Source organism: Trachurus trachurus, assembly GCF_905171665.1.
Source record: "Trachurus trachurus genome assembly, chromosome: 20".
NCBI classification, from domain to species: domain Eukaryota; kingdom Metazoa; phylum Chordata; class Actinopteri; order Carangiformes; family Carangidae; genus Trachurus; species Trachurus trachurus.
The window spans coordinates 4,873,396-4,894,607 of NC_139911.1; the positions used below are offsets into that span (position 1 = coordinate 4,873,396).

The window sequence follows — 21,212 nt, forward strand, 5'->3', positions numbered from 1 at the left end:
CTCAGTGGATTGAATTGTGAAGTGGAACTAAAGTCCCGTGAAAACCACAAACATTAAAAAATGAAACGGTGAACGGCGGTACAGTACAGCTGCAGGTCAGCGTGACCCCGCCGCTTTCCTCTGCACGACCCACAAGAGTCAGAGACTTCAGTTCAAACAGGCAGAGAAACATATGCACAAATGATGACAGAGAGAGAGAAAGATGCTCACAGATGCAAACACTAAACTTCATCTGCTAACAAATTTATGAACAGCCAATTAGCTGCCAATCAGCAGATTCAGTGGCTGCTGAATGAAAGAGCAGAGCTAATTTGGAAATGATACATCGACGGAGCCCGCTCTCCACTCAACCTGGGAAAAAAAAAAACAACACAAAAACGCTGCCTTCCTTTCCCCCGCAGGGACCGAATTCTTTTTACTGTGTGTGTGTGTGTGTGTGTGTTTAGACACAGGAAACTCATTCCTGACTAATTTGATTAGCTGGAGCATTGTTACTGCTGCCCCCACCTCCTCGTGTCCCCTTGACTTGAGGATCATGGACAGTTTAACGGTCCCGTTGGTGCTGAAATTAGACCCCAAAAAAAGAAGAGTCAAGGAACAGAGAGAGAGCAGCACAGCTAACCCTAAACCCCCCCTCTAACCCCACACCTTCTCCTCCTCCTCCTCCTCCTCCCCTGGGCCATAAATCTCTGACAGCAATAAAGAAAAGGTTAAAGTGGGATTGAAATCTGGGATTAAAGGACCAAACCCTCCTGCAAACGTACACCACGGCCATTCACCGAGCACAAAGGAAGCGTAAGGTCCCCGGTTTTGGGGTGGAACGGGAAGAGGAGAGGGAGGGAGGGAGGGAGGGGTGGTGGGGATACAGTAACAAGATCCAGCAAAGCCCTGTACTCTCCTGAGCCCTGCAGCGTAAACAAACAGCTGAGACACACACACACACATAAAACCACACACGCACAATCACAGACACACAATCAGAGCTGGCTGTCTGTCTGCCCATGCAGGCAGGGCTCATGCACCTCGGGGCAGCGCACTGACACAGGCTCATCACATTACTGTCTGTCTCCGGTTTCATCAGCTTAAACTATCTCTCTGACAACAGGTTAGCTGCTCAGCCTTCGCCTGGATGTGACAGCTCGCAGCTCGCCGGCCAAATAAGGATCGGTGTCGACCTGTAACTCACAGGTCCACCTTGTGTTTTGACCCCTGAGGAGGTGAATCATTTTTTTTTAAATAAGGAAGGAACTCACTCACTTGTTTGGAGAGTTAATGGGATTTTTTTTAAAGAGGGAATATGAAAATAAAATGGGTGATTAAGAGGGACATTTCTTCTTGTAGTGTGTAAAACTGCTGCAGTTTAATGTTTAATGGGGCTCTGGCTCCTCAAGCAAAAAAAACGAATAATAAAAAAAAAAATACTGTAACTCAGATCAGTATTATACCCCGGCTGCATGTGACTTCATCCTGCAAAGACGAGAAGCGAGGACACTCCAAAACCAAATGGCAGGAGTGAGACATTCCTGCCTCCCTATGTAGTGCCAGAGCGGGAACACATCAGCAGCACAGGCCGGTCGGAGCAGAGCAGAGCAGGGCCGACACTAGATGGCGCAGTTTCATGTGCAATACGGAGAAGGGAGGGGAGGGAGTGAGCATCACTACTACACACACACACGCTCACACACACATTCATGCATGCAATAAACCTCACAGAAAGCTGTATGTAGAAGCAACACACTATATGCAATATTAATAAATCTGCAGGTGTGTGAACAGCATATGTTTGGGTTGAATTATTCAGCACAGCTTCTCCTTGAAGCTCTGAGCTCTGAGCTCTGAGCTGACTTTCTATCATCTAATTTGTTGTATTTTTTTTTTTACATTTGGTTGCAAAAAAAGAGAAAAATATGTGACACCAACTTCTCACCCACATCCCACATCAAACAAGCAGTGCTGACTTCAGATCAGACAAAAGAGAAAAGACAACACAGCTGCTTTTCATAGACGCGATTACACAGATTACACAGATTACACAGATTACAAAAACTCATGCGTTGCTGGCTGCACTCACTTGCACTCCCGGTCCTCCAGGTCGAAGTGCGGATTGAAGTTGATGAGGATCCGCTGGTGGTGAGCGGGCGTCGATATCACCCACACGCACCTCTGAGAAGGGGGGTAAGACATGGGGTATCCGGGAGAGGTGAGGTAGTTGGCGGTTGAGATTCTGATGTTGCCTCCACATTTGTCTGCAGAGAATAAAGAGAGATGATTATCTATCTATCTATCTATCTATCTATCTATCTATCTATCTATCTATCTATCTATCTATCTATCTATCTATCTATCTATCTATCTATCTATCTATCAAGACATAATGTATAGGGATTTAGATGCACTTCTCCATTCTGTATTATTCATAATATCAATATGATAATGGGGTATTGTTTATAGTGAGATCATGAAGTAGAGATTTGTTGAGTTTCATCATGATGAAGCACTTTTGGCTCCTTCCACTAAAACAACAGCAGGTTTCAGTTTGAGTTGATGCATAATTCAAACAATGCAAATAAAAAAGGTCCGAGGGGGGAAAACTTTAAAAAGTCACAAAGTCACCAACAAACTACAGGAGAGTTTCTTTCTTCCTCTAAACCTGCTCAAACACTTTGTTTCATCCACAATTGAATAAAAGGCCTGCTGCTGCTGCTGCCATTCACATTCATCCTCATTTGCGCCTGTATTCATCCTTTTTATTACAAAAGCCCGAACCATCTGCTGCTCTAACCTGAGCGCACACCTCCACAAAAAAACCCACAACCAATCTACAGTATTAACTGGGAATAAAGCAGAATAAGGAGAAAACAACGCGAGGCTGAAATGAAACTAAAGGGGAAAGGGAACTTGGGGAAGTTCAGCGTGTGGCCTGACTCACTGGGAAATACACAACAACCCCAGTAGCTCTAAGACTGAGAGATGAACGAAACCCGATTCTAATCATTTAATAAAATCTGAAATAACAAAAATAATTTATGGTAAAAGTCTCACAAGACTCTGTAAGAGGCAGTGAATAAATACAAATCCAGACATCTAACAACAGGGCTTTTAAAGGGGGCAACGATGTGTTAATAATAAACTCACTGAACAGAAACAAAAGCATTAAAGGAATATTTCAAAACGTGCAATAAAGGCGTAAAAGCGTCTCTTTAGAAAGAAACGGGGGAGGTGTAGGCACTAGGCAGGACGATCAGGTGAGCGACCTGCGAGTTTACCCGGAGATCAGCGGAGATCAGAGGGAGTTAATCTTTTAAAACAATACCGGGCTTTAGTTAGAAAAGCGTAATTTAAACAGATATCAGATGTCAACACTCACCGTTTTTGAAAGCCTTGACAGCCAAGAGGATTCCCATGAACAGGATCAACACTAATCCACAATGCATCCTTGGTTTATCTCCAGAAAAATAAAATTACGCATAAAAAAAATGAAAAATGAAAAAAAAAATCTCCAAAACCAAACTCCTTTCGAAAGATTCTTTTTCGGGGGGTCCAATATTCTTCTTTTCTCCTCTCGTTTCGATGAATAAATAAAGCAGAAGAAGCAGAAGGAGTCTGTTTTCTCTTTTTTTCCTTCTTTTTAAGCGGAGTTGGGGCTGATCTGATCTGAGAGCGGGGCTCAGGTCTCGGGCATCCTGTCATTCAGCTCCTGGTTCCTCGCTGCTGCTGTGCCGCCGCCGCCGGCTGCTGCTGCTGCTGCTGCTGCTGCTGCGCTCCCCTCTCCAGCGCCGTCCGTGCCATATCCTCTCCAAAGAAGGAGTCCGAGAAGCGCGAAGAAATCTCCCACTCACTCACTCCGATTCCGACCGTCCTTACTCCGTCAAATGCGGGAGATAATCCGTGGTGGCTGCTGCTGCTGTGGATGTGGATGAGGAGGATGAGGATGAGGAGGTGAAAGACAACAGGAGAGAGATGTGAGCAGGTTATGAACGCAGCCTGACGCCGTGCGCACTGGACATTCCCCCGATCTGTCCAAACCAAACCACCACCACCGCTGCTGCCGACTATAGAAAGGCACGAATATCTATCTATCTGTCTATCTATCTACACCTCCTCCTCTTCTCCTTTCCCCCTTACCCCCTTACGGCCTGTGACCGCTCCTCTTCTATAGGCTCAGAGCGGCCGGGGACTCGGAGAGCTTTATGATTGGCTTGATTACAAATAGCCAACCGAAGTGGTAAAAGCCCCGTGTCTTTATATGTAAGCGGAGCTGCACACTGAGTCACAGAGCACCAGCAGTCCGTTAAGTGACATGACTCCCTCTCTCTCTCCCTCTCTCTTTTACTCACTCTCTCTCTCTCTCTATCCCCTCCCTCCCTCCTTCCCTCTCTCTCTCCTTCTCCTTCTCCTTCTCTCTCTATCTTCTCTCACAAAAAAGGGAGTTAGACATTAATGGAAGCTGTAGTCACACGACAGGAGACCCTCCAGGAATATTCAACACCACACAACCTTTAACACAACCTAAACCTAATACATAAACAGGTTATTTTTGGTGAAACATCTGGACTTTGAACAGTTTTTACATGTGGATTATGAGGAATGCTGTAGTAGTGAGTGTTTCCTCAGGATGTTCCTCCTTCCGCCACTGTCTGGGACTGATTATTAGGACTATAATATGACACACTGGAGCTGCCCATCAAGACAAGTTACAGTGCTGCTGCAGTCACTGTCTGTTCTGTTCTGTTCTGTTCTGTTCTGTTCTGGGCCCTGAGCAACAACAACAGACAAAAAACCTAACCTAAAGAAGAGAAAATAGTCGATTTCTCTCCTGCACCAGCAGCAGCAGCAGCAGCTGATGATCCAGATGCGCCGACGGTTTAAAACCTGCCCCACAACAGTGACACCATTAAAACCGACACTCCGGAATTTAGGGAAAATCAATTAAAGCGTAAATTATAGCTTTTATAGCCTCGGTGGTTTCACTCCGGGCTGCCCTCACTGGGTCACACTGCATGAATAACACCGGAGCAGGGGCGCGCGCGCGTATGTATGTGTGTTTGTGTGCACCGCAAAAATCCTGCACTAAAAAGACACCGCATAGTTAGGAGAAAATATTAATTTATACCATTCATAAAAACATAAATCTAAATGGAGTTTAAACCAAAAATGGGGTCATATCAGTCTAATGTGATGAAAATGGACAAGAAGATCTGAAATCTGCAGTGAAATCTAACGCAGCAGTGTTTAATTTAATTCTCCTCTTTGCATTTATAAGTCAAATAAAAACAGCTGCATTCACCTGCGCCTTGAGGACTCGCAGACCGCAGGCATCCAGCCCTCCTCCCTCCACCTCCAGCATGCGTGGAGGAGCAGAGTGGACGATCCGACACACTTCCCCTCCGATTCTCCTCAAATGTCACCAAATCTTCTTCTCCTCCAGGTCCGCCACAAAAACAAAAAAACAAAAAAAAAACCAAATCAACTTATCTCCCTCCCTCTGTCTCGATCTTTCTCTTTCTGCCTCTTTTTTTGTGTTTGGTTGTTAGTTTAAAGCCGGGGTAGAAGCACCAGTCCAACCCGCTCCGGAGCTCCTACCGCGCAAAGACGCACAGCCGCTGCCGGGAGACCGACTCTCCTCTCCGCGTACAGACTAATCTCCTCCCCGCTGATCTCTCCGCGTCTCTCCTCGTTTCGCTCCCTCCCATTCAGCGCTGTCACAAAGTATGAGGTCCCGGCCGGTGAGAGAAGGTAAAAATACACAGTCCCACAGATGTCAGAGAGGGAGGAAGGTAGGGAGGAGGAGGAGGAGGAGGAGGGGGGGCAGTAATGCAGATAAAAAAGCAAAGTCCTTACAGGTCTATCGTTAAGTTTCTCTCCCCGTCTCTGTCTCCGTGCGCCACACCGCTCTCTCTCTCCGCTCCTCCGCTGCTTGATGCAAATGCAGAGGGTTTGAGTCCCTGCCAGACCCACACGCCTCTTTACGAGGGATGAGTACGCGGGTGCGCGCGTGATAGCTCGCGTGCGCGTGTGTGTGGAAGAGAGAGAGAGAGAGAGCGAAGGAGAGAGACAGAGAGACAGAGAGAGAGGGAGGAGGGGGTGTCTCTCTGCAATCAAGATGCAGATTTCGCCCTGCTGCTTCTTCTCCCTCTCCAGCAGCCTGTAGCCTGTACAGTCACATCAGACAGAGGCTGCGCTAACGCGACACCATCTCTGCACTGCTGGTTTTTTTTCCTATAATCTTATTTTATTTTTGAATAACTCACACAGGCTGATTCTGCAGCTTTATCTACCCCCAGGAATCACACCACACACCTTAAACACACAGAAAACCTGCAACTCCACCCAGGATCACTCTGGGATTATAAAAGTTTTATTATAGGAGATAAATAAAAAACTGCATTTTAAAGATCACACACACCACAAAATCTATATATTCTTATCATAAAGGGTCTATATGGGCTTGTGTGAGCCTTTAGGGGCCAAAGGGCGAGTGCATGGTGTCTCTCTCTGTGTGTGAGTGTGTGTGAGCTGTCTATCACCCACTTTGTTCTGTGCCAAAAATACACACTGACTCGTGAATGACAGCGTATGTCATCCAGCCTGTGATGTGAGAGTCATTAACGTTATAGGTGTTGGATATGACAGCGACCAAGCAGGAGTCAGTGAGTCAGTGTGTGTGTTACCATGGAGAAGAGATTAATGAATAAAACCAGTGTTTGTGGTTTGTTTGTTGGTCCAGATTCAAATAGGATTAAAAAAAAACTTGAACTTCAGTGTGGGGAAAAATCCAAACCACAAAGTTGCTGTTTCATTTCATTGAACAAGCATCTGATTCATAGAGGGAGAAGATGTGTTTGTTTCTGTTATCTGCGACTGATTGGAAGAAAAACAATGAAACTTAAGCTCAAAAACACCCATTCATAGGCCTACTGTACCATTCTTCTTGTCATTGTGAAATTCTCCAGAAACAGGAAGTGAGATTTCCTGTCGGAGAAAATTCAGCTTCATATAGCTAAAAACTTCCCCAATCCTGTTTCTCTAACCTCCTCTGTCTCTGGGCCTGGGGTGGTGGGACGTGGGAGGTGGGAGGGTGGGCAGGGGGGTTATTATGCCTATAGCAGCTACAGTACTACAGTGCTTCACTCCTGCCGGCCTGTGTGTGGTGTTAGGAGCCTTGTGCCCTGTAGGGGGCATCAGAGCTGGTGAGAGCCACCACCTCCTCCCCACTGCTGCTCCTCAGGCTCACCTCACTGTGAGTCTGCACAGCTGGGTTTACAAACAAGTGTCCTGATTAAAGGCTTTTTTTGCTGATTTAATCACTATATTCACTCAGACATCCCATGCATCAGCTTTTAAAACCGCTCTCTTACTCATCTTTGTGGCCCGGTAATCTGTGTTTTACATATTATCAGCTCCTTAAACAAACCACTGTGTTGCTGCTCCTGCTGCTGCCCTGCGTGCAACACAAGGAGCACTCTGTCAGTTCAGGAGTTTGACATATGCTGCATGCACGGAGCGTATTGTATTGAGACGTCTTTATGAAAAGTTTTTGTGACACAATAGAGCCAGGAGAGATAAGCCCACACAGTTCCCTCCTGCACGTTATTATTATTTTTTTCTTATTCCTGGAGAGAAGGGAGACAGAAGATCGAGTGGCTTTATTCCCTGGTAATTCTCCGTCTTGCTGATAACACAAATGTTAAAACGGCGGCGGGCATCTCTATCAAAGGCAGCGGCGCTAACTAGCCTTTCGTGTCTTCAGGATAACGCACGAACAATGGCTTAGAGTCATTTCACAAGGGGTGCTGTGCCTGCCTGTGTGCCGTATCTAAAATGAGGAGGTGGTGGTGGTGGTGGTGGTGGTTGTAACGGAACAATAAAAGAGCCATTTAAAGGATTTGCTTCTTCATATTTATCCGCACTAATCTTTAGTACAGCCCCACGATGAATAATTAGCTCTGGTACAAAAGCAGACATTTCATGGCTCCTGTGAGCAGTGGACTTGATTTCATTAGCCTGAACCTTTATTCACCAGAGTGAGTGAGTGAGTGAGTCAGAGTGAAACGCTGCAGGTTCAAACCATTTGGCACAAAGTTGTGTCGAATGTGTGTGTGTGTGAGTGTTTCACCTGAGAGATCTACCTGCTGCTGAGGAATCAGACACCACTGGAACAGTTTCTGGTGCTCATTCTGGATCAGAGATTGGGAGAGAAAAACGAATGAACGCTGTTTCAGACGGGTACGTTACGACTCTCGAACCCCTACGCTTCCACCCACATTAAAACACTAAAAAGGGAGGAGGGAGTGCACTTCAAAAGGACAGCGTCTGCTCCTCCAGAGACCTGTGGGATCAATGCCAAAGGAGCACGGACTCAATCACGGTGGTCCAACATCTTACGAAAACAAAAACACAAAGACTTCCCCTTTCAACCGGTGCCAATATCTTAGAAATATCTTCCCCTGGCAGCTCTGAGGTTGAGATGAAGGAAAAGATGTCAGCGATGATTGATAATGACACAGATGTTAACTGCAGGTGACCTCTGAGCTGCTTCATCAAACCAACCATCCTTTACTCCTTCAAGAAGATCTAACCTGACTTGTCTCTCTTCAGATCTGTGCTGTTTAATCCACTTGGCTTGGACTCGGCTTCCTTATCCTCTTCGGCACAATTTGTCTGGACAGTGGTGAATGGACTGTACAGAATAAAACTCCAGATAGGAAGTGGTCTTGGAGGCAGATTATCATAAAAAATCAGCAGGTAGCAGAATAAAACAATCAAGGTTTGACCTGAACTAGCAGCAGAACGCGTTGTCGTCTCTGTATCCGGGCAGATGAGACCTCCTTCCTGTGTTTACCTTCTTCACTTCCACCACCCCTCCGGCCCCATATAACAAGGGAAGAGGCAAGTTTACCAGAGCAAACAGAACGCCCTGAAGCCATTTAAAGGGTAATTACCGTTTTTTACAATCTGGACCTTCTTTCTAGCATAAAATATGATTATTTACTCACCCAGATAACTTTGGTGTCATTACAAGTCGTTCCGACGAAATTAGCTCCAGCCGAGATCTGTATAATGCGAGTCTACAGGGCAGCGGAATGCAGCCTCTAAATAACACATTATCTGCAGCGAAACTTGTTCATTTCACCAATATTTTGTTATGATACGCTAGTGCTATTCCCCTCTTAGTCCGGGGTTAGCTGTTATACATCCGGGGTCTGTAGGTCGACCTACTAACCTCTGACCTGGATGATATCATCTCTGAGCGCTGCGCGGCTAATTCTGATTCCGCTTCGGCATTCGGGTCCATTTTTAGTGCAACTAGCCGGAGCTTTAGTGAGTCCAGGTTGCAGAGAGGAAGCCTGTGGAAGCTGAACTTCCTCCAGCTGCTCATTTTGTTCTGACAAGTCGGAAACACGCAGAAACGAACCATAGCATTAGCAGTAGCAACAAGCCACGATATCATCCAGATCAGAGGTTAGTAGGTCAACCTACAGACCCCGGATGTTGATAACAGCTAACCCCGCACTCAGAGGGGAATAGCACTAGCGTATCATAACAAAATATTGGTGAAATGAACGAGTTTCGCGGCAGATAATGTATTATTTAGAGGCTGCATTATACGGATATACGCGGCTCTGGGCTGGAGCTAATTTGTTGTAACGACTTGTAATGACACCAAAGTTATCTGGGTGAGTAAAAGATCATATTTTATTGTAAAAATAAGTTCCAGATTGTAAAAAACGGCAATTCCCCTTTAACATCCCATTAAAACTCGACCGATCACGCAGCACCCAGTGCATTTTACTGGTGAGGAGACTCAGGGCCACACATTCAGAGCTTTACCTCCATTTTCCGACTGCAGCTGCACAGCGAGGCCCGATATTTTCAGCCCTGCTTGCCCTAAATGAGTGGGTGCCGGATGCCAGTCCCTGATGTCATATCAACCGACGTGTGCCGCACTGATCTCAGTCAGACTCTGCGTCTTTGCTTTGCTGCTGTCACATGCACCATTTAAGCTCTTGGATTTATGCGCTTTACAAAAAAAAAAAGAGAGAAGAAAACCTAACCCAACCTTTGATATGAGCAGCACCGCATCCATCTTGGCGGCGAGGCAAGTTCCCCGACTTGTCAGGGACATCACACACTCTGGACTTTCATGTTCGCTTATACGAGACGACAAAATGTGGTGTTTCACCCACTAGCAGGAATATTTAAATGCATGTTCCCATTCCACTGCATTACGAAGAGGATTAGAGCTGCAGACCATGAACTTTTTAAAAGACCTTGTTACCTACTAATCATACTGTGTTCCACATTCTCCTCCATGACAACCACGGTGAAGAGCCACAGGCAGAGGGAGGTTATTGTGTATGTGAATAGAGCAGGGGTCTATACAGCTCTGCACACTGTAAAGACCGCTGCAGCACTGTATCTGTATCCGTTTCACAATATCCAGCAGCTGTCGATAATTACCAACCGAAGAATGTTTCACACGCTCTTGAACAGGCACAAACGACACACCTTCAAACTCTGTCAATGTGTCGTAATCCTGGAGGTTTTTTCTCTTTTTTTAGGATAGAGAGGGAATGCACATGTGCGTGGAGAAACAGGGAAACCAGGGAGGTGAATGGATTTTTGAAGACAAAAGAGGGAAGAAGCCGAAGAAGTGAGTGAGTCGGCTCTGGGAAAAAACAGAGGAGGCCCTGAAGAATCCCTGCACCGCTGATTCTTGAAAGGCGGCGCAGTACGGTGGCGGTGGCGGGAGGAGGAGGAGGAGGAGGAGGAGGTGGCTCAGTCGGATCAAGGTCTGGAGTAATTGCAACAAAGGCTGCGTTACTCCTCGGAGGCGTTTGGGGCCGAGGTGAAACTAAGTGTGAATGGAATTAGCAGAGGAATGAATAAAGAGCTTTCTGAAGTTTAGAGACATTATGGTAATAGAGAAAGAACAACCGAGCTGAGGATGTTCCTCATTCATAGCGGAAGAAGGAGAAGACGAAGAGGAGGAGGAGGAGGAGGAGGAAGGAAGGCGAGCTAAAGGGAAATAGAACAAAAAACATAAAGAAATGGCTTCATTAGAAGTAGAAACATTTACAGTGACATTTAGTGAAGCGGGGAAGATGTATGAATAAATATGCATAATGTTGCCGGGAAGCATGGAGAGCTTCTCAGGGCCAGAAGGAGGGTGAGAGTGATGGCTTGTGAATTAATGATGAGGGAGCCTACTGTCTGTCTCTGGGTCTGTATGAGTGTCTGCGCATGTGACAGCATTTAACTGCAAATGGATGTGTGTGTATGTGTGTGTGAGAGTGAACTTGGGGCATGCACACACACAAACACACACATATCCAAATCATTCTTGCTGCACCCCAATTTCACATCATCACTGATGGAAATTACCCAATCCTCGATACCTAATCAAGCGATCATTTTTTGGAGACACACAGTCTTTGCGATTGTCTCTGTCTGATGCTTAATTACATTTCTGGAAAGCCAGGGAGCAAAACCGCCTGGCAAATTCCAATTTTTGGTGCAGATATATAAATATATATATAATTTTTTTTTTCTCTTAGCGGGTGAGTTAATGTTCTATTCTCCACTTTTTCTTTTTTTTCTTCCCTCCGCCACTTTGGAGGGTTGAGATGATGAATATTGTGCCGCTCATCATCAAACGTACTGGGAGAAGCCCCAGAGATCAGGGCAACGGAGGGGAAGGAGGGGAGGGGAGGGGAGGGGAGGTGTAAAGCGAGGGAGGGAACTGTCAGGGAGAAATGCTATGTAGGTCAATGAAGAATTGCACTGGGATATTGCCTCCTCAGCTCACAGTCTGGGAAGCTGATTTGATTTCTGGTGAATCCATCCGACTTGAATTATGAGAGATTACCTTCCCTAAAATCAGCTCGGCGACCGCCTGCCGCACGAACCCCCTATCCTCTTCCTCCTCCTCCCGCTCTCAGAGGAGATCTATACGCAGAGATCTATACGCCGTATTGGATGATAATATACGCACTTCAAGTCTGCCCAAGTTCTTCAAAGAGACACCTGAATCATACCGTCTCTGCACCGTGGAGGTTTGGTCTTCAGATATGAGCTGCCATAGACACCGACTCTTTGCTCAATATCTGCACATATGAGGTTCAAACTGAGGTAGAGATTGTATAAATAAAAAGAAAACACACGTTTTCTCCATCGTGAACATCCAAGGTACAACAGTAGCCTTAAACCTGACCTGCACACCTGCATCCTTCCTTGATGATGCACCACTTCCTGTCCGATATCAGATTAATTCCTATAGAGTGCCGAAGCGGAAGCAGGAAGTAACGTCTCCATGGGTCCTTAACTCGGAAAAAGTCTCCATGTAAGTGAACGGGAGTCAAAGTTTTCTTTCGTGATCCGATTGAATTGTGTCATGAGAAAAAAATATGACCTCTACCTGTTTAAAACATCGCGTTTCATGCCGAGAAATCAGCAGTTTGTTGTAAAACTATTGTAGAATAACCAGATCTGTAGTCCGTAGAGCGGTCTTCACACTAAATACATTCTTCTGTTGCCGTTTTACGATAAACTGCTGATTTCTCGGCATGAACCGTGATGTTTTAAACAGGTAGAGGTCATGTTTTTTTCTCATGACACAATTCAATCGGATCACGAAATAAAACTTTGACTCCCGTTCACTTAAACATGGAGACTTTTTCCGAGTTAAGGTCCCATGGCGACGTTACTTCCTGCTTCCGCTTCAGCACTCTATAGGCGCTGTAGTGATATCAAAACTCTTCTCGGGAAAGAACAACAATGCAGAGTTGAAGCTGTAAAGTCGACCCATGGGTGGTGGTGGTGGTGGTGGTGGGGGTTAAGATCAAAAGCGAAACATGAGCAGCAGGTTCCCGCCCGACTGTATAGCGAAAGCAGGAGGCTTCATCAAACATAGATACTGTTCAACATACAAACACGAAGACGTCTACGATTTCACAGGTCTGAGATCAGCAAACAAGCAAAAAGAAAAGTAAGAAACCTATACGCCGCTCAAGTCGGAGGTGAGGATGAAGATTCCTCAAATAAAGAGACGATGAACACGAGCAAACAGCAGCTACTGACCTGAACGTCACCTTTATGGTGTTATATGTAAATAAATACCCATGAATTATTCTCTCTGAATCTCCTGCTGCTTTGATCTCTCAACACAGAGCACCTGATTGTTGTTGTGTGTGTGTTTTTTTTTTTTTTAAACAGTCACACAAAACTCTGCATTTAAACAAAAAAGCCTTTATTTTTTTAATCCTCCTGCTGTGAAATCATGCAACACGACACCATTAAACTGCACAGTGTCGACCTCAGAGCTCCGGGGAGGAGGAGGAGGAGGTGGATCGACTCATTGTTCCTCTTTTCAAATTACTTGTTTATGTATTTTCTATTTCTTGACTCATCACTGTGTCGATGATGGAGAAGTTTTCTTCCTCACTGTGTGTCTGAAAGCATCATACCTAACTTTTCACATACATATTTAAAGCAGCAGTTAATGCCTGATAATGTAGTAGTGTAGTGGTGGTAGTGGTTTGACTGATGACCTGCCAGACCTTCTCCTTGGTAAGATAAGAAGTTGCTGGAAGTCAAGCCCTTCCCTCCCTGCCTGGCTGCCTTCATGCTTTGTGAGTTTGTTATAGTAATTGCCACAACAGGTGGTAAACCTAGCTGCCCCTCTGGCCCTCCAAGCCTCACAAGGTGGGCGGAGGGGTGGAGGTGGAGAGGGTGGAGAGGGGGGGTTAAGGACGCACACAACAGGGGTTAGAAATGGAGCCTGGGACTGCAGCACAAAGCCCAGTGTCCTCGTAATTAAGAGGAGGAAATCCCAACAATGGCGTCCGCGGCCTCTGATGGTAAAGATTATCTGACACAGTGAGACGGGGCTGCTGAGGAAGATGAGACGCTGGCTTTGTAAATGAGTGTATGTGTGTGGGTTTATGTGTGTGTGGGTTTGTGTGTGTTGCTGAGGGGGCGGGAGGTGCCTGGTCCACTGTGTGTGTTGTCATGCTGATCATTTCTATGATTCATGTCCCTGTTTGAACATATTTGTGTTTGTCTTTTTAGTTTTTTTTGCGGCTTTGTCACGAGCTGCTTCTGACAAAACAGCGTCGTCATGTGACCGACTGGTGATTATTTACTGAAGACTGACAGGATGTGACTAAAGAGGGATAAAAAAAAAAATGTTTGATTCACATCCAACTTTGTAGGAAGTAGTAGTTTCACCATGATATCTCAGTCACACACAAACACATCACAAGATTGCTTTTCCACCGAGACGACCAAGATGGTCACAGGCGGTTAGAAATGTTTGGTATGCATTGAATAATCCGACTTTTTTTTTTCTTCTCTCCTCTGAATGACTCATCAGGTATTTTCCTCCAGAAATCAGAGCGACTGATGGAACCTCTCACATCGAATGTATTTGCATTTCAAAGTTGGCGAAGCCCCGCTACCTAAATGCACTTCTCTATCAAAGTCATACGAGCGTTTTTAATCTGCCTTGTAAGCAGAAAAATGAAATTGCTGCAAAAAAAATGCAATCGAGCAAAGGATTCACTCGTCAATAAGACTTAAATTTCTCCAGCAGCGGTCTGATTCACATCGGGAAATAACACCATCCTCAGGCTGTGCATGGGCAGAACTTCTTTAAATGATTTTTTTCTAAATGAATCTGGCGTTCACCCTAAAGCAAACTAATGGCCTCCTCAGCCTGCTCAGCAACGGCTTAATGGGATTCTAAGGTGTAGCAACAGTGAGGGATATATTGTTGGGTTATGGATAGTGTTCTTTCCTCTTTATGGACTGATGGTAACATTTAACAAAGTAGAAAGCTGTACTGTAGGTCTTCCTGGAACAGGTTTGCAGCTTTTCTCATTCACTGACACCCAGGTTGACAAATACCCCCCTTTTCCACCGAAAAGAACCTGGTGCTAGTTTGGTGAAGGAGTCGAGTCGGCGCCATGCACGCTCCCCACGCAGGTGCTGCTCCTGTCTTTGCAAGACTGTTATAGAGTTTTCAACGGGATTGAAAATGAAAACTTAGTCCGACCCGATGCGGCCCGTCTCACTAGGCCTGAACCCGGCCCAAAAAAAAGGAAAGAATCTTTGTCGCAATCGCAGCAAACGGCGATTACGTTTAGATGGCGAGATGTTTTGATTCTGATGAACGTTAGCCATTGTAGCTCGGCTACTTAGTTTCAACTGTGAACAAACAAAAGTAATAAGATATAGAGCGCCGAAGCGGAAGAGAAGCTCAACCATGAGACCTCAATTCAGAAAAAGTCTCCAGTCTCCCAAGTGAATGGGAGCCAAAATTGTATTTTGTGATCCGATTGAATTGTGTCATGAGAAAAATATTTGATCTTAACCTACTTAAAACATCACGTTTCATGCCAAGAAATCAGAAGTTTGTCGTAAAACGGCAATGGAAGAATGTATTTTGTGTGAAGATGCTCTACGGACTACAGATCTGGTGTCCCACAAAAAATATGTCACCAATTTACACGGGAAAGGGCGCCATGTGGTGTGTGACGTCACCTACACGACCTGTACTCTCTCTGGTTACGGATTTTTCTGAATTTTATTTTACAATAGTAAAATAGAAATCAGCAAACTGCTGATTTCTCGGCATGAAACGTGATGTTTTAAACAGGTAGAGGTCATATATTTTTCTCATGACACAATTCAGTCGGATCACAAAATAAAATTTTGACTCCCGTTCACTTACATGGAGATTTTTTCCGAATTGAGGTCCCATGGTGAGCGTTACTTCCTGCTTCCACTTCAGCTCTCTATTGATCACGTCTATGCTGTGGTCCTGTTGGTCAGGTAAAAACGTGGTAGGAGCGCACACCAGAATTGAGGAGGACCTGACAGCTGGACCAAAAACAGTAAAAAGAGAAAAAAGCAGTTGTTCAACTCGTCCAGACCAGCGAGGAGCTGGTGCTTGTTTGGAACCAGTGTTGAGAGCCAGGAGTAGTCAAAAAGCAAAGAACCTGTGTTAAATCTGGCTCTGGCTCTGAACTAGCACTGGAAAGAGCTTGGTGGAAAATGACTCGGCCTAAATCCAACTCATGCCACATCCAGGATGAACGCTGTCAGTCCCAGTGCAGAGGCCAGAATCTGTCTCTCTGTGATTCTTGGGTTTAGGAATCAGAAACTTTTCTACTTTGATATTGCACCTCCGAATAAATTGATTTTGCAAACCTGGCCATGTTCACAGAGGCTTTGCACCGTGTTATCTTAACTTGTGACCTAAGCTGCACTAAAACCATGACTGTGCTTTTAGCAAACGGCCTATTTTTAGCAGCCTCCTTGCATTAGCTGGAGCTGTGTGTCCTCCTCAGCTCAGACTGTACCCACAGTTAATGTCTGCAGTGCTTTAAAGTTTTCACCTTCTCCTTCCTGCCAGCTCGCCGTGTAACCCTGAAGTCCTCTCCGTCAATATCTGGAGTTGTTATCCTCCTGACTGCAAAAGTGCCGCCGTCGCCGCGGGAACAAACTAACTCCATTTCACCGTGTCAAGAGTGCAGCCCTCGGAGAAAACCGACCTGTCCGCCGAGACAAATAGAGACAGACAAGCGAGAGAGAAAAGAGATGCAGCGGGACAGAGACAGAGGAGGAGGGAGGAGACAAATAGAGGCATGGCAACGGTCTGCAGCAGCGATAGAGAGAGAGAGAACAAGAAGGGGATAGAAATATTTTAGAATCAGATAGAGTGGAAGAGACAGCGAGTGAGGAATATGTGTGCATCAGGAGTGAGAAATGAAATTGGATGGAGGGAGAAAGTGTGATCAACAAAGACAGAGAGAGAATCAAGGGGAGTGATTGAATAGCAGAGGATAAGCTGGTGTACACACACAGTATATATACATATGTATGAATGCATATATGAGTTAGAAAGAGACGAGACAGACGGAGACATGGGAATACAGAAACTTCCAGAGATTTTGTGGCTTTTTCTTTCTTCTTTTTTAACAGGTGCGACTGTTATCAGACAGAAAACCCAACCCTGCTCCCTGGTGCACATCCACAGGCCTCAAACACATCCTCTCACTTCTTTTTCTGACATAATCCGCCCCAGTGTGGGTAAACACCACATATAACTTAGTTGTAGACTTGTGCGTAGACTATATAATTCAATAGATGAAGAGATATCGAAACAAAACAAACACACAGAGCTGCACATGGCCTCAGAGTTTTGTTTTAATTCGCTATAAAGACTCGGGCCAGCCGTGTTTTTTGGACAACCAACACACACAAACACAAAAAGCGGCAGCTCACCGCACTTCCTCCAGTCATATTTTATGGTTCATTATAAAGCTTTTGATGAGAGTGGCTGTGTTTTTTGTTTTTTAAAAAAAGAAAAAGGCCAAATGGATTGGATGGCTGTGAAGCTCCGGCGTTCACAGACGAGACATATGGCCGGGTGTAATCGCCACAAGGTTTCAGCAAATGCTTTAAACAACAACAAAAAACGGAGGCCGCCTGGCACCAGAACACAACGGCAAAACACAAACAACACAACACACTTGTTCCCAGCACATTGCACTCTTGTTAACTGCTACTTTAATTTGCAATTGGACACGATCACCCCTCCTTCCCTCCTCCTCTTTCCTTCCTCCTCCTCCACCGTTCAGCTCCACTGATATGAATCAAATGCCATGCAGCCACTTTTCTGAGGCTGCTCTGCAACACCGTGGCAGCTCAGATGTTGGTTCGTCAGCTCTGCAGCTCGTGTTAGACTAACAGTCATGCAAACCGGCAGCAGACTGAGACTGACATTGTGATGTTTTTGACCCTCCGTGACCCCATTTGTTTCACCGCCAGCCATCTGATGTAGCGATACGCCTCGGTCTGTTCTTATCAGGCCCTGGTCTGTGCCTGCCTCTCCCAACTCTGCCACCTTCACGGCCTCACAATGGGCCCTTGAGGCAAACACACACACACACAAACACATGAATACACCCAGCATGACACATACTTACAGAGGTTATCTTGCCTTGACATGCCGGTGGTAATCAGCGTCACATCGCCTTGTGCACGGCATCTCCAACAACTCTCCAAACAAACCAGGCCTGTAAATGAAGTGTTCTTCTCTCAGCTGTATATGGCTTCTCGTCCCCTTCATCCCTTCTTTTCCCATTACGCCGTCCCCATCATCTTGTCAAGCCAAGGAAGTGCGCCTAAGCAGACACTTAATTTGTCTTGCTTTGTCATTAGCTCTTGCAGCCACAGAGCGACCCACAAATACAACCCCCCCCGACCCCCACGTATTGATTTAACGTCAGCCGTCGCGTGTTGTCGAAGCGAGGAACCGGCCGCCCCTTGTTTTGGTTTCAGAAAAACTGACAAGACATCGCATTGTAATGTGTGTCACACGCCGATGAGACACGACGGGCAGCGGGGTGACAAGGAGGACTGATGGCGTTTGATATAGTGTTCCTTCACTGCTCTGAAAAGTCAACACACAGGCCACGGCCGGCTGGCTGTCAGCGATGATGAACCGATGGAGTCCTGCCTGAAAACACAAAGGGAGGGAAATCCTGTGTATGTGTGTCTGTGTGTGTGTCTGCTGCTGCTGCTCATCTGACACAGTTTTGGCTTGTTACATGTTTATGTAGCAGATATCAGATGAGCTCATCACGAGGTTCATTAGTACGTCTGCCAGAGCTTTCAACATGTACAACATGTTCTTTATGACTCTGTGTCCCCCTCACGTTGGCAGAAGATTTAAGATTTACTGTTTCATCGCAACTGAACTCTGTCGACTGATGGACACTGACTGACCACTAATGAAAGTTTAAGATGGACGTAGGTTTCTAAAGGAGGGGTTTTGAGGCCATCTTGGCAACGCCGGACTCTAACTAATCCAAGAAAAGGCAAAGAGGAGCATGTCTGTTAAATAAATGTAGTGAGTCCACACTCTGGTTAGCATTGTTAGCACAGTTTGACATGCTGGTGTTCTGCTTGCTGACTAACTGGACGCTAATTAATTTGCTTAGCTAGTTAAAGAACTAAGCTATAGGTATGACACTGACACAGATACCTGCAACTTAAAGCAGAAGTAAGCGGAATATTTGCGTTAAGTCTTAAATAGTTATATCTTCCGACAACAATCACTTATATAGAGTGTTTGGTCTGAAACACGGGTCTGTCAGTCACTCTGCTCTGCTGTAAGCCGAGGAGAAAACTTTCCTTGTATCCTACAACCTTTATCCAATGAGGAGAGAGAACGGCATAAAGGGGCGGTCCTCTCTGTGTGTGCAGCCAAGGGATGCGCGTGAATGTGGTGACGTAGGGACGAGGGCGGGGACTGCTAACTCCATCGGCTGACAGGAAGTTAGCCAAAAACGACCGGATCGCTTACTTCTGCTTTAACATATAAACATATGACACATATAACATATAAATACTCTGTTAGAACTGTTAGTTATTTTTGATTAATCCAATATTCAACAGGCCTGTATCTGCTCCAACACCACAACGTGTTCAGTTGATGTTCAATGAGTCGAATGAGATGAGATGATGCTGACCAAACAGCTGACGTCCCTCAACGATGCACAAGGATTCACTCCCTTTTGGAGCCAAAGTCTAGTGGCCGGTCGGAGAACTGCCACTTTGTAGAAGCTATTTAATCCACAGGTCCTGCACTTTAAAAATCAACAACATAATCCTTGTGAATGATTAGAAAATACTTCATCCAAATTGTCCTGACTTTGTTAACTTTTGGATGTTTTTAAATCAAAGAATAATTCACCAAAATATAAAAATAAACTAAAGTTGTATTCTTGAAATAATCAGTTTTGTAGACCACAGTGGGACCTACAATAAACATAACAAATATAAATATTTGATATAAAAATACCTCAAAAAATCAGTCTGTTTAATTTCACCATATAAGTAGCTCCAAACACTTGAGTTGAACTTGAGCTGTGTGAAGTGTGAGCAGATGAGATGTGTCAGGCCGGATCGATCTGGACTCAGACGCCGTGACTGACTGCTCTGTTGTGAAGCTCAGAAACAACGACCGGTGGGAGCACATTTGTTAAAAAATTGATTTCATGTGACTGTTAGTTATCAGAAGGCCAAAATAAAGTATTTCTGCAGAGCAAATTTATTATTCATCATCACATTCATCATTCTGCACATAAACGACTTCGCTGTTTGACCACTGTGATAATAAACCACGCCAGCTGTCAGTCAGTGCAGTTTGTCGACATTAGGGCCATTTCTAGTTCATGTTGGCGCTGTTTAAGACAAATTGTGTTAATGTTGTTTTCTGACTGGATTTGTTGCTCATGACTTTGTGTCCGGCTGTGATGAACGGACTTTGATACAGGCTGAAAGAAAAGGTCAGAGGGGTCAAGACTCCCTGCAGCATGGAAACTCCTCGTTTAGTCGTTCAGGTTTAGTTCAGACGACGGTAGAAGTGTCTATCTGACTTTAACCGTCTAAGCAGCAGGAGTGACTTCCTGTAATCTGTATACTGTGTCCCAATATGCACACTCGATCACATTTACACACTTGGGCACTTGCCGTGTGTGTTCATGGGCTTAGTGTCAGTGTGCAAGTGTGTCCTGTTTCTCCAGCGACCGAAAGTGCGAAAGTGATTTGCACTTTACCCACACTTCCGACCGAGTGGTATTTGGCCAAGTATAAATCCCACAATGCACCACGGTGAAGTCCGCCGTCACCGGGAGCCACAAGTCACGTTTAGGAAATGCGATTCAATGAATTTCAATAAAATGAAATTAACTTTCTATCTCATAATTATGACTTTTTAATGTCATATTTTATATTCATCATGCTCGGTTCATGTTTTTATTTTATTTTTTTCGTTTTTCTTGTTTGTTTTATTTACTTACGGAGTTGGGTTTACACATTTATGATTTGAATCTTGCACATAGAGACACTTTAGGAGTAGATGAGACTGTGATCCAGCAGCACTGTTAAAACTGTTGCTGTGTGTGTGTGTGTGTGTGTGTGTGTGTGTGTGTGTGTGTGTGTCACAGTTGTGCTAATGTGCGCAATGGCACAGGCTGCACTTGTCAAGTATGACCCGATTGCTTTTAAATATCCCCCCACACGCTTGGCCACTTAATACATGCTTGCACACTATATGCAAATATACAAACATCACCAGAGTGTGTGCGTAACCAAGCGCACTGAGCCAAGTGTGGAGAAATGGGACAGGCCCAGTGATA

At 45.2% G+C, this 21,212-nt stretch overlaps 1 protein-coding gene across 3 annotated transcripts in view; it reads right to left on the reverse strand.

Moving 5' to 3' along the window:
* nrp1a (neuropilin 1a) overlaps positions 1 to 5,440 on the reverse strand; it is a 69,838-nt gene extending 64,398 nt beyond the window's left edge. For all 3 annotated transcript variants that reach the window (XM_083995622.1, XM_083995621.1, XM_083995620.1), the window contains exons 1-3: positions 5,288 to 5,440; positions 3,368 to 3,904; positions 2,072 to 2,246 (exon numbers count right to left, since the gene is read on the reverse strand). In XM_083995622.1, the coding sequence (XP_083851748.1) occupies positions 2,072 to 2,246; positions 3,368 to 3,434 (242 nt within the window). In that variant the 5' untranslated portion in view covers positions 3,435 to 3,904; positions 5,288 to 5,440. The remainder of the gene's footprint in view (positions 1 to 2,071; positions 2,247 to 3,367; positions 3,905 to 5,287) is intronic.
* Positions 5,441 to 21,212: the final 15,772 nt, after the last annotated feature.